The sequence below is a fragment of the Petromyzon marinus genome, chromosome 3, assembly GCF_048934315.1.
Source record: "Petromyzon marinus isolate PM22_M1 ecotype Great Lakes invasive population chromosome 3, UKy_Petmar_22M1.pri1.0, whole genome shotgun sequence".
Taxonomy (NCBI): Eukaryota; Metazoa; Chordata; class Hyperoartia; order Petromyzontiformes; family Petromyzontidae; genus Petromyzon; species Petromyzon marinus.
In genome coordinates this window covers 335,247-349,595 of record NC_133669.1, presented here as the reverse complement: position 1 = coordinate 349,595, position 14,349 = coordinate 335,247, and the positions used below count along the sequence as shown (strand labels likewise).

At 44.9% G+C, this 14,349-nt stretch overlaps 1 protein-coding gene across 3 annotated transcripts in view; it reads left to right on the top strand.

Annotated features, from left to right (window-relative positions):
* MCPH1 (microcephalin 1) overlaps window positions 1-14,349 on the top strand; it is a 121,254-nt gene that overhangs the window by 101,070 nt on the left and 5,835 nt on the right. For 2 of the 3 annotated variants that reach the window (XM_032969126.2, XM_076071970.1), the window contains exon 16: window positions 6,731-6,962. The exons of the other annotated variant lie outside the window; for it this stretch is intronic. In XM_032969126.2, the coding sequence (XP_032825017.1) occupies window positions 6,731-6,962 (232 nt within the window). The remainder of the gene's footprint in view (window positions 1-6,730; window positions 6,963-14,349) is intronic. 3 annotated transcript variants of the gene reach the window in all.

Below are 14,349 nucleotides of genomic sequence, written 5' to 3'. Positions count from 1 at the left end.
TGAGTGCTTGTGTTTTGTCTGTGTCTAACACTACATAAATAACCTTTATTTCAGCTGCTGAGAGCCCATTGAGATACACATCACATTTTTCCAGCACTTCACAAGTGGCGGTACAATAGCAGTAGAATGTTGTTCTCAATAATTTATTTATTTTCATATTTATGCAGTCTCACCCAAAAAAAACCTCGATTATGGATGATATTGGCCGCGAAAGCGACCAATATCATCCATAATAGAGGTTTCTCTTTACTCCCTGATACCATCATATTCCAAATGAAACATTGTTTGCCAGGGACGAGGGAGGACAAAACATTTAACTTGCAAACTCTGAGTAACCAAGTGCATGGCGCCTTGTGGAGAAGTGATCGGTTTGAGTGTTGACGAGTACCACGTGGGGCTTGTCAAGATGTCAATTAGGTGTGAAGCCATGGGCTTCGACTCGTGTCACCGTTTGTGAGAGTGGAGGACACTTGGACTAGGTGGCAAGAGGTGCAGCTGGGGACCCACCCGAGGCGAGTGTGGGTGGTGGTGGCAGCAGCACCAGGACGATAGGGCATTGTCGATGTAGTTTGAAGATGGTCAGACGTCTGGGGACGTTGGGTTTGGTGTGTGCTTTGAGGGTGGTGTCACGTACCATTGATCGCTGGTTAGTCATTAGCAGCGGTTACTCAAAGTGAAGGGCTCAGGGCAAATAGATCTGAGTCAGAGGCAGCAGCTCTGTAATTCACTTATGAAAAACTTAGAAAAAGTTCTCAGTAAAAAATGGGAATGGATTGTGAAGAAAAGCATTCAGCAAAGAAAATAAAGCATGGTCTGTATTGGCATGTGTTTATTGTCATGTGCGGGTTTTTTATATTTATTTTTGTCATTTCATGTTTATCTTCATAATGTAAATATTTCTGCTTTTCCCATTGCTAGAGTTTGTCAGACTTTTCAAGCCAAAATGTAGTTTCATTGGGAGCCTTGCAAGTATGTTCCATTGGGGTTGATAAGTCTATGTCAATAAATAAACTTCGTGTAAGTGTACAATTATACACTTTTGTAATGAGGTACTGAACATTTAGATCGGCTGATTAATTATGAGTTATAAAAGAACAAACGTTAAAACATTTGAAAACACTGGACACAAGTTGTAAAGTATGTTTGAGCTAAAACATGGCTTCTGTTTACACAATTATGAGGCATTATACAAGGCTGAATTTCAATACTTTTTTGAGCCGATGGAAATACAGCTCTATTCCCACAGCACACTGCCAATGACAAGCAGGTATTTTCTCAACAAAGTGCTCAATGACCCACGGCGCTTGGTACAAAAAGCGCCCAAGTTATTTTCATGCTTCTGTAGAGATCCATGCCAACCACACGGCAATCACATTGGCAACTGCTTTGAAATGTAATTACAGAAACCCAACAGTGGAACTGAAATCACTTCAGGCACTGGCAGTGAATTTTGGGTTTAGACGGTTCAGTGGGAAGCACTTGCCACTGCATGCCACCTGCTGAAGAGCACGCTCCCGCACGGCCAGGCAGTGAAGTGTAACTTTACTTGCTCGTTTCCATTTCATTGGGGGGCAGGCGTTTAAAATGTCAGCTATTTAAGCTTCAAAACACAGTTTACATTGAGTAAAACGCTCAAACACTCTGCACAGTATATATGAGTGCTAAAATTACAATTGGGCTCTTCTTATTTATGGTAGCGGTTCTGAGCAAGTGGCTGCAATTCTACAATCGTATGGCGAGGGCCAGTCTATCCATAGGACAGCCACTTTCAACTTCCAGTCGATTTGTGTAGCCTTTGTGGCTCTGGTTTTTGTTATTGAAACATGGAGGCTGACAAGGAACATGAAACAAAAGCTGAAAAGCGCACACATAGGCGTGGAAAGATACAAGCTTGGAATTGCACTTGGAGACAGGAAGAGGAACACTTGGATCAGAGAACAAACACCGACTAAACATTGCATTTACTCCGATGAAAAGTAATTGGGTTTGGACCAAACAAGTCTCGAGAAGGGATAAGAGCCAATGGATGGCTGTTGTTGATCCTTTATTTAACCAGGATATAAAGTTATAGGCTCAATGAGACAGGAAAAGCTTTCCCTCTGTTGCAAGGGTGACCCACGCCCGAGAGGACGGCCACTGCGGAGATGGAGTGGTGCGATCAACTCCGGTGCACAAGTGATCATGTGGCATCACAGGACTGTAACGAATGATGTCAGAAGGCCTTCATCCAACAGCGTATATATAATGCCAGATGATGATGGCTATATTGAGTCGGTGTAGCTTTAATTAATAGTGCATCATACTCTGCGCTGCCACGTGAGAAGGTTTAGCTGCATCTGCTCACACCCACGGTTGGTGGTGGTGTCGTCACTGGAGCCGGTGTGGGTGCGCGCCGATGCCGTTATGTGCAAGCAACAAACTCGCCACGCGCCAGCGGTGACGTTTGGGGCACGCTCACCGGCGCATGGCCACTGCTGTCCGAATCGCCTCATCTCGCTCTGTCTCAACGGCTTTAGAAACGTGAAGCACTGCATGTACTTGCCATGACCTGATAACAAAAGCATCTAATGACATCCCCCATCCCCGCTGGATTTGTGGTACAATTTACGACACTGTAAACACAGAGAGGGGCTGTCGCCTTGTCTTTGAGCTCCAGTGCATTACGTTCAGCATCATCTTGCACACCATGTGTAAATAAGTTGTGTACAGTAGTTATGTTTCCATCCTTTTTTAGGTCCCTTATTATTCGAGCTGGTTTAGCCTCACTGATGGGCATGAGTCCAATACACAGGGTCTGCTCAGGCCATAGTCCAGAAGACCCTGGCATTGAGTGATGATTTATTATGGGAGCATTCTCATATTTTCTATGTGCTGTATTGAAGAGTATCTGCAATTGATCTTCAGCACTATCTGTGTGGTCATAACGGTAGTTTACAAAAATATTAATATTACAAATGAAAAATAAGTGCCCCGTTATTTAATTAAAATCACACGCAATGTGTTAAAATGCACGAGACTATCAAGATATATGACTGTGTGAGCTAACTGTCAATTGGCTTTGGAACACTAGCATATATAAAATATAACAATTTGTTTGCTGAATGCTTTAAATAAAACGTTGGCTATAATTTGTTATACAGAAGAGACTTTGTTTGAAACTGAGTCGACAAACAAGGGAAAATTAGAAATTCCTTTTCAGATCGCTATTTATACATTTGTCAGAATCCCATTTAAAAGAGCTCAAGCAAAACATTGCTGTTAGCGCCGTTTCAGTGTGAAGCAGATAACTTTTAAAATGGATTTGAACAGGAATGTAAATTAGGAAATAACTCAAAGTCTTGTGTTCATGTTTCTTCAGGTATTGCCGAGTGTTTAATTGCAGTCCGTGCTCAGCGCAGATCTGTGTAATACATATGCCCTTTCATTTCTATGCCCCTGTGATTAACATGCCAAATGCTTTGGCTGCATGTAGCAATATGTTCACACGCAGCCTGTTAGTTTCGTGCATTTTTTGTGTTTAGTTTGTTGTTTTTCCCCCGCACCTCCGCCAATTAGTACGGTCGGCTACGTACGGTGCGAAAAAAGTTCATACATACATCCATTCGTGGGGAGTTTGTTTTCATGTGGCTCATATGCATTGTATCCTTTAATGCCCATCGCAAGTTGATGCTGCACTTTCGTTCACGTGCCCTCCGTTAGGTCCCGGTGTGTGCCGCTCGTTCCTTGAACCGTGAATTCGCTCTGCTCTGTGCCAGCGATTCGGTGCTGCCAGCGGTCAGAGTGCCGCGCTTGATTGTAATCAGACAAACACCATCCATAAGAGGTTTTTTGGGTTAGATCGGCACGTAAATATATCAATGTTGTGTCATTAAAACTCGCCACCACCCGACACAGCCAACTAGTAAGGGTTGTCACGTAAACAGAACATGCCAATTCATCACCCGTACAGCACACCGGTGTGTTGGAGAGCTAAGCCTACGTGTTAAACAGACAGCACCATATTCACACCCCTGTCGGTGATTGACTCAGCCTTTCATCTCTCTGGGGTTGATAACATCAGTACCACTCTTGAGGGGATTCAACAGTGGTTACCTTATTCTTTGGGTCTTTCGGTGAAGCCACGTAGATAGAAAAATTATGAAAAAATAAAAATATGACGTTTCGATCGCAACACAAGCAATCGTCACCAGGTGAAAAAATATAGCGGGAGAGCTGCTGAGGCAGGATGTTATATAGGTTTGATATGGGTGTAGCCCAAGGGTAAGTGGGCGGGGCTAGAGATGGGTGTAGCCCAAGGGTAAGTGGGCGGGGCTAGAGATGGAATTTGCATGTAAATTTAAGATCGTAGAGCTGATATACCTCCACGACTACGAAGCTGTGGAGGTGGCCATTGTATTGTGAGAGATTAGCATAAAGAATTAAAGCTTTCGTGACTGCATAACTTACTCATTGTTTTTTTCGGTAAAGTCACGTATGTAGAAATACCATAAAATGATATTAAAATTATTTTATTTTAATATAATTTTATGGTATTTCTGTCTCACACCGCCACCGTGTGCGGTGGTTCTCTTACATTGGCATGCTAATCTCCCATTGGTTTTTTCGGTAAAGTCACGTATGTAGAAATACCATAAAATGATATTATTTTATTATTTTAATATAATTTTATGGTATTTCTACATACGTGACTTTACCGAAAAAAACAATGAGAGATTAGCATGCCAATGTAAGAGAACCACCGCACACGGTGGCGGTGTGAGACATTCAGCCTGTTAAAAAAACGAGAGCCACCGCCACATCGAGGGAAAGGAGCAGCAGTGGCTGTATTAGTGAGAAATTTAGCCTGTTAATGTAAAGGCATTTAACCTGGTAATGTAACTATAGAGTCGGAAATAACTGTTAACATCGGCAGGTAGGATGGAAACATCACAGCCAGTTATGACTTAAACTGGTTAATAACGTCCTTCCAATGATTTCTCAGTTTGTACCAATTTTCTCGGTTGAAATTGTCTGTGTTTATATATCTGAATGGCTTCATGAACTAATCTTTGCTGATAACCAGTGGGTTTGCAGAGTACCTTCGTCTTCGAAAAATCTATTTCGTGTGTGCCCACAGCGTTTCAACAATGATCAGCCACGGCTGAGGTATTGGTCCTCCCGTGTTTCAGATCTGCCTTATGTTCACAAACACGGTCCGAGACATGTCGCTTAGTTTCCCCAATGTAACTACTGCTGCAGATACAGCTTAGTTTATAGACACCGGGGTATTGCATGTCAGGGATCTTATCCTTCACAGATGGGATCAGATCACGAATTTTAAGTACTGTGTTGAATCGAACCTGGATCTTGTGTTCGCTCATGATTTTGGCAAGGTAATGGTTTTGATTGGGTCCTCAGATGGTTCTTTCCCAACGGTTGGGGTGATAGCTTTACGGATTGTGTAGTCCGAATATCCATTCATCTTGAGGGATTTGTGTACGTGCTCCAGTTCACTGGCTAGGTGGTGATGATTGGAAATACAACGAGCTCTATGGTGTAAAGTTTTAATGAGGGAATTCTTCTGGGCTGGATGGTGGTAGGAGTCAAGTCTTAGGTAGGCATCCGTATGGGTGGCTTTCCTGTAGACAGTGTCCGATTGAGCCATCTGGTTTCTTTTTGATTAAAACATCCAAGAATGGTAACTTGCCATCCTTTTCCACCTCCAAGGTGAATTTGATGGCTGGGTGTATGGAATTGATGTGGTTGAAGAATTGGCCCAGCGCTGGTAGTGGTTACCTTATAGAGAGACTGAGCCCTATTGTGGGAGCAAAGTAACAGTCTGTCTCAGTTTAACACGTAGGCTTTCGCGGCCAAAATTATTCATAATAAAGGTTTTTGGGTTAGATCGCGTTATTTATAAATGTGTCATAACCCTCCACCACCCGACACGGCCAATCAGCAAAAAAGTGTCACGTTGACAAAAGACAAATAGTTCACTACTTTAGCCCACCGGTGTGTTGAAGAGTGAATCCACAACATTTACAGTTTGAGTACGACGTTTCGCTGTTAATTACATCCAGCATCATCGGGCAATTCGCCAGAATGGTAAAGCCCTCACTTGCTCCCAGTCTTAAATAGAGCAGCAGGGTGACGTCATCATTTAACTCATTCAGGTGCAGTGATTTGAGGCCGAGGGGGGAGGTATTGTAATTTTATAATTGATTGGTAATCAGTCAATGGTTATGATTAGTAATGAGTTGTAGATTAGTCTCAGTTACGTCTTGAGGAAAATGTTTAAGGGTGCGTTATACATTGAAATTATTAATTTAAAAATGAAACCCACAATTTTTATAGATATTTATATTTCTGACTTTTCGTTAAGTTGGTTGGGTTGTAAGTAGATGTTTCTGGAAGCCTTTTTTTATTGCATTGCATGTTCCGGAGGCACCTAAATTGCCACTTGCCGTATTGTCACCATTGTGGGTCACAATTTTATTGAGTAATCATAACATTGTTGTTGTTGCTGCTGTGGTGAATGTAGAATCTTTAATTTCTGCAGGGTTTCCATGACACCATGACATAAAAGATAGAGAAATCTAATGCACTCGGTGGTCGTGCGTGTGATTCGATGCGTGTGTCATCGGTATTATCAATTTTCCTCAGTGAATCAATGCTTAGTCACGTGCGACTGTTTAGGTGCTTTAGTAAGTTGGCGTTACATAAGTCCCGTTGCTTTGTCGTTGTGGCTCAGGTGCGCAGGCAGGAGTGCCGCGTCGGCAAGGCGAGCTGCCTGTTCGTGACCACGCCGCCCATGTTCGTGAGTCCTCGGAGTGTTCCTCCGCCCGCCGTCCTGCACCAGCTGATCACCCTGAGCGGCGGCTGCGCCACCCACACGCTGCGCCAGGCCGGCATCCACGTCGGGAATTACCCAGTGTGCAGGAGGAGGGTGGCCCTGCAGGCCGTCAGTGAGAAGTGGCTCCTCGGTGAGTGGAGACAGCGGAACGCGACCTGTTTCCCACATGGTTCTCCAGTGGTGTATTGTTCCGATGCAGTGGCAGTGCGTGGTCGGCACGGGTCCTGATGCCAGGAACGACTGGCACCCCCCTCTCCATTGTCCTCCCGATTGGAGCCGGCGCCTGGGTCCCTTCGGCCTTTGAGCCCTTCCTGCCTTTGGGCCCTGGTGCACGTGCACAGCCTGCACACTCAAACGCTCCGCCACAGCCCCAGAGTTTAATTTTTGGTATTGCCATGAACATATTACACAAAACTCTACACCATAGGGCCCGTTGCATCTCCGACCAGCACCACCTAGCCAGTGAACTGGAGCACGTACACCAAGCCCTCAAGATGAATAAATATTCGGACCGCACAATCCGCAAAGCTGTCACCCCAACCTTGGAGAGGGAACATCTGAGGACCCAATCAAAACTATCACCATGCCATACATAGCAGGGGTTACCAAAAAAATAAAAAATCATGAACATACACAAGATGCAGGTTCAATTCAACACAGTACATAAAATTCGTGATCTGATCCCATCTGTGAAGAATGTGATCCCTGACATGCAATACCCCGGTGTCTACAAACTAAGCTATGTCTGCGGCAGTAGTTACATTGGGAAAACTAAACGACATGTCTCGGACCGTGTTCGTGAACACAAGGCAGATCTGAAGCACGGTAGGACCAATACCTCGGCCGTGGCTGATCATTGTTTTAATGCTGTGGGCTCACATTAAAAAAAAACAGTAATTCCAAGACGAAGGTACTATGCAAACCCACTCGCTATCATCAAAAATTTGTCCATGAAGCCATCCAGATATACAAACACAGACACAACTTCAACTGAGAAGATGGGTACAAATTGAGCAATCATTGGAAGGACGTGATCAACCAGGTAAAGTCTTAACCTGCTCTGATGTTTCCATCCTTCCTAAATTAAAAGCAAAAAACCCACGACTTTTTGATCACAACACAAGTGGTCTTCTTCAGGTGGAAAGAAAAGAAAAGGAAACCACCTGAAGAAGACCGCTTGTGTTGCGATCGAAACGTCATGGGCTTTTTGCTTTTAATTTAGATTTTAGTTTTCTATCTACATGACTTTACCGAAAGAACCAATAATATATAGTCTACATTAGTGTTTTTATTTTTCTATCTAAGTGACTTTACCGAAAGAACCAAAGAATATAACTTAATATCCTGTTGAAGTATTGATGGTTTTATATTCACAACAACAGTTTTTATACAGTCGTAATTTAGAATTTGGGAAAATGATCATCTATTTACTTGTTTCTGCCATAACTGACATAAGGTGTTTGTGGAATTTCTGTTTTTGTGGATTGAGTACATTGTGTAAGTCGTCAGCTTAGCCAATCATCTTCAGGGGAAGTCAACAGTGGTCCTCATACAGAGAGACTGACACCTGTTATGTGCATGTGGAATTTACCCGACTGGCTCAGGGCTGCTACTGGAGATGAGTTCCGTTGAGAATAATGCCGTTTGAGTTGTAGGCTACGGGAGGTACCAGGTTCTGTCGAGCTGCCTGTGAAGGCAGACACTTGTTCTGCTATCAAGTCAGCATGTCCGAGATCAAGCTCACAAAGCACATGTCCTCTGGATCAGCCAATTCCACTTGACACCTTGCATTCAGTGATAACCGTGCCGTCCCCTGCTTGGGGTCAATGCTGATATGACCCCTTGTGAGCTTTAGGAATGCACTTAGCAATCGTCTGCAAGCACAGCCTGGCGGTTTCTCACCTATGATTGGAAATATTCTTATGAACATTATGATTTTACCATGAAGTGGTGTTTGTCATTATGACTTTTGAAATCCGAGCCTGCTACATTAAGGGTGACGTCTAATGAACAAAACAAGTTGCATTTGATATATTCACAATTCAATGTGATGTGTCTGCCTCATCAGCCTAGCTCTTTAAGTATGTGAATGAATGCATATACATCACATGTGACTTTCTTTTATATTTCATTTGACATTAATAAAAGGTTTACATCTTCACCTAAAACACTACGTGACTTTTAGAAGAGGTTGGAGCACAGCAGTCTTTTAAATAACGAGTGACATGTTTCATAGTCATCATCAGTCTGAATTGTCCTCACTGTCGCTGTTTGCTAAAGTAGGAACACCTCATCAAGGGGATGGGGAGCAGGGTAGACAGTTAATTATAACCGTAGAATTTCAATGACAATTTCAGCGATACCCTCCGCCACTCGACAGAGCCAATAAATCATGTTGTCACGTGATGGGCAAATATGACAATTGATTTGGTTACTCAGCAAATCCGGACCCGCACGTGCGACGCACCTGTGTGCATGGGCACGTGGTGGAAGGGTAACTTGGGGATGTGTGGATTGAGTCAGAGTTGCGCTCTTCACCAGTGCATGGTCTGTGTGTGTGGGTGAGCGGTGTGCGCATACGAGTGTGCATGGCCATCCACGATATGTCCACTAAATGACATAGAAACAAAAACTGCATTTGGAATAGTGTTTCAAAGTCCACAGTCTCACGATAGATGTTAAGATACAACCCACAAAGTGCATAACTTGCATTTAGGAATAGTTCAGCTCCACACTGTGCATCCTCGAGGTCAGTATCAGTTCCAATTCAGAATCCGTTACCGTGATGACCTGCGATTGTTAAAGCCAAGCGGCGGAAACTTAACTTGGCAGCCCTCGGGAAGTACCAGCGGCCTCGGGCAGATGAGCACCTGAGGGAGGGATGCGGACCCCTTAATGGAGAAAAGTCCCTCTGAGGGCGGATGAGCTCTCCTTGATATATCGGACGGCATGCACAAATGTCAAGGAGCCTTGGTCGAGTGCTCGAACGAAGCTGTGAAATTGGCAGACAACAGATGGCATGGGAGGGACTTCATTCAGATCCATCATTGCTGATGAGGAGATGGATGGGACCTGATTAAGAGGAAGAAGAGGGCTCTGTGTGTTCTGGTAAAGCAGGGCCAGGCCTTGGCACAGGAGGCATGCTGCCACCTCGGACTGGCACGCGAGGGCTCCCAGAGCTATGGTCTGGCACACATCCTGCCTGCCTGCAGGAAAGAAAATTCCTGAAAAATGGAAGCAGGATCTCTGCCATGTGGTTGCCCTCACTTTTTGGGTGTGCGTCCTTCTCAGGTGCAAGAGGTCTGCGTATGCAGTTGATAAAAAAAAAAACATTTGTGAAAGAATGCCCCTTGTGAATGGCAAGGGAGTAGAGGTGGTAAAGTCAACCATATGTGCAATGCTTGTACACGCGCACGCTCCCACAACCGAGTTGCTCCACATCTCACCATTGCCTGTTAAAGTGCAATGTTCTTTCCCTCTTCTGTACTGGAGGGAACACGTTAGTTAGAAGCGACTGCAGGGCTACACACTACCTTTAGCAATGCCACAGGTGCATACCATAGCATAACACAAGTGTGTGTGTTGTTCTTGTGTAGCCACAAATCACAATTTTCAACGATTTATTTAAAATGTTCTCAAATCCCCTCCCCATCTGGACCCAGCGGTATAAATGGGTACACGACAGTTTTGCGTGCGGTGGGGTTAAGTGTGGGTACGCCAACCTATTTCAGCGCATCTGATCAACGTGGAAGAGGAGGCAAACAACCTCAGGAGCTCGCTGTCGTGTAGGCCCTTCCACCAGCAAGCAACTGTAGGGCTGCCCCTCAACTTTTTGGTATATTAATTATTTTTCAGTTTAAATTATCTGTCGAGCTGCTCGATACTTTTTCACTATTTTATAAAATGTGTCTTAGGATATATGTTCCATAGCCTATCTTTGATATGGGGGATTTTTCACTTGCTCAACAAGTAGATGTGATGGAATCCATCATTGGCTAATCCAGGAACCTATCAGTGTGTGACATTGAAATGTAATATTGTGTTTATCTTGGGAGAGAGACATGCTTGCTAATTGCACATTTGCAGTGACATCTGTTAATGCATTTTGGATAGCTTTTGAATGTTTTATACCAGGCAATGAGACTACCCCTGACTGGTTAAAGCTGACACATTTCCACACGTGCCTGAGTCAGCACATACAGCTAATATGAGCTGTTGTACCACGTGACAGAAAACTTGCAGAGGGTGCTTTTGGCAACTCCCTTAGGTCTACTCGAAACAAAATAAATCACCTATCATTACTCATCAATTCCAACTGAACTTCAGTTCTGTGCCTCGGAGGCTTCTTCCGCTGTATCTTGCTAACACACTCTTGCAGTGTTTGGCCTTTTTGTTTCAGCACGAAACCTCTTGGCACAATCTTTGTTTCCCTGTACAGATACACGGCAATGGCTATTTGTCATCGAATATGCTCCAGTGGTGTTGTTTTATGTATTCATCATCTAAATGTCTTACTCCTAAACGCTTCTCCATTCCTGTTTATATTCATCCATCAGGCAAGATAGTATCTAATTAAAAATTACACAACTCTAAACAATAGTTAGTGATCACAATGTGCTGTGAAAACAATAGCCTTTAAAATTGATGAATGTGTAAAATAATTTACACATGGCGAGCCTACGCACAAAATTTATTTTGGCATGATGCTAAATATCTCCATGCAGAGCACTGTTCTATTCAAATGGGGTCCATTTACTAGATTCGAGCTTCTCGTGCAGTTGAAAACTGTGCCGTTTGTAATTCCAGCCGTGCGGCGTGCGTGGGAATGGCCGTGCGGAGCGACTGGCGGCAGTGGTGCTTCTCACGCCTGCCTTCCACCGCCCGTAGACGCCGTGCACATCGCTTGCTCGCTCGCCGCTTGCTTTTTCCACTTCCTCAGGGAGTTTTTATTTTCTACAAATGATATTCTGGTTGTGCTTATTGGCACCGCATCACGAGATGAAGACGGTCTCATCCAGATTTGTTACATTTAAGGGATTTTCATATATTGTGAGCTTCATTGTCTTGATGTAACCCAGGCCACCGAGAGGCGATGCTGGTCTTTGTGTCTCGCAGTTTCATTCATCTCAGAGCACTACCTCGTGTCGTGATGGCCTCAGAGCTTCAGTCGGCATCTTTATCCATCCTCGGGTACACATTCACATTTGAATCCTTCTGCAGTATCTAATACACAGAGCAGGAGCATGCCTACTTGGGTGACAACGCACATTTAATATGACCAAGTGTGTGCTGTGCAGTCGTTGGTATCTGGACTTAGACGGTCAAATCGCTATGTTTGACAACTCAGTTTAATCACGTGTAGCTACCCAGATACAAACCCAGCCTCTCAGTGGTGCTTGCTAAGTGCCCTAAAATGGTAAAGGCTCTCAGAACCACATGCCCACCTCGTGCTCTATCCTACCCGGACACCTTTAATTTTGAGATGTATTTTCGTGACGCACGTTCTCCGGAGACATGCCGGCCGAATCGCCGTACCGCAGCGGGGATGGTTTAGTTTTGAGATGGGTGGGTCCTCGGCCCTGCCTAAAGCACCTGCTGTCCCAGGTGGGAGCACAGAGGCCCTTGTGCCTCACCACTCCACCCAGGCAGCAGGGCACAATGGCGCAAAAAATTCACGCGGCGTAGAAAGGGAACTGACGGCGAGCAGACTTACGGGACGCCGCGGGGGCCGCGCCGCTTACTCTGCCTCTCCGTTGCTTGGCCGCCAACCCACACTTAATGTTGTTTATGAGCCTGCTGAAATGTTTAAGTTTAACGCGAAGTTATTTCCAGAAATTTGAGTCCAGTTTCCAAGTGTTAGCCTTGTCACCGTAACCAGTTGTAATCAATCATGGAATTGAATCATCCATCATTTCTTTATCCACGTGCATTTACATTGCTCTTTTTGTTTTACAATATTTATATGAGCAGATTATATTGCAACATTACAAAAAAACATTTATTTCACTTATGTAATTCTTTACATAATATAACTAATTATCCGGTCATTATGATTGGTGTGATGTTGGTGATCTCTTGCCTTTGGATTTAACATGAGTGCAACACCAGAAATTACACAGTGAGGTGGCTGGGCAATACAAATTGGTTGTAAAATGATCGGAGCAATTAGATGTAATTAATCCTTTTTATTGTCAAGACAAAGAAGTATGGCTCTTCCACAACACGTGCCCTCCCGTCTCCTCCGTGCCGCCCCCCACCAATGATGTGCGGTGGGGGCCGCACGGTCTAATCTGACATTTATCGACACGAGCATTTACCCTGCCAGAGGATCACCTACACACGCTCGCCAGCTGTGCAGCTCGCGCCCAGTGCTGCCCGTTCATTTCTGGTGAGGGGGCCGGGGTTGTGGGGCCGGGGTGAGAGCTCGTTATTTATTTATTCCTTCCCTCTTGAGAACTCGTTAATAAATTGTGGTGTGCCACTCGCTGGCACGGGTCAGGAGAGAGCGGCGCTCTCCACGGTTCACGTGCGCCGTTCCGGCCGAGGGGCGCGCGGTGGGCCCTGGCTGTGCCACTCAAGCGCCGTCGCCGGGGCGGCAGCAGCGGCGGCAGCAGCAGCCGCAGCAGCGCCATCGGAGCTCTGCGGAACGTAATTATGACTGTCACACGCTCGCCGCCACGCGCACGGCCTCACCGACTTCTGATAGCCCACGTGAGGAGGACTCACAAAGAAATATGCATGCGCAGGATAGTGACGGTTCTAAATGGGAAAATTAGTGCGAATGAGGAATAGCTCCGTTTGTGTGTGTATCTACTTGTGTGTCTGGTGGCCTGAGTTCACTTCCAGCTCACTGCCAACATCAATGATTAATATCTGAACCTGTCCTAGGCCTCCCTTAGGTCTACTCAGCCTTAAATTAGTACCTGGTGTGGTATGTAAACATCAGTATTGGGGAAACAAAGGTGGCTGGGTGTGGTGCTGGCCACACCACCCCTTCGTGTGCCGTCCAGTCTTCATATGTGCTCAAGAAGGGAACTTGCCCTTAATTGAGTGGCTAGTGTGCCAGCCTTATATGCTCACAAAGAGATTGTAAAAAATCTTTGTTGTGTGTGTGTTTCAAGATTTACAAACTAAGAGCCAAGTTACATGCTCTGGCTTTTTATACCTTTCTCCACTTAGGCATTGGTCGTTGTAATTTCCATTGACCATAGTTCTAATTACACACGGTCAATTCGCAATGTAGTCGTCGTGTCCTATATCCACTGCTGTGGTCGTGGTTCAAATGGTGCGGTGCGCTCTGTGCATGGGGAGTGCCGCCACGCTGTGACACGGAGGCCCTCGCTCTCGCCCGGCCCTTACTGGCAACACAGCAAGCGGGGAATTGCCTTTTCCATTTTTCAATTTTTCCATGCTGTCACGTACCCTACAACCAACACTGGTAACACATAGTCTAAGGTGAAAACTATTTCGCATTTACACTCATTTAATTTCGCTGGATGTGTAAGTATATCACTGAG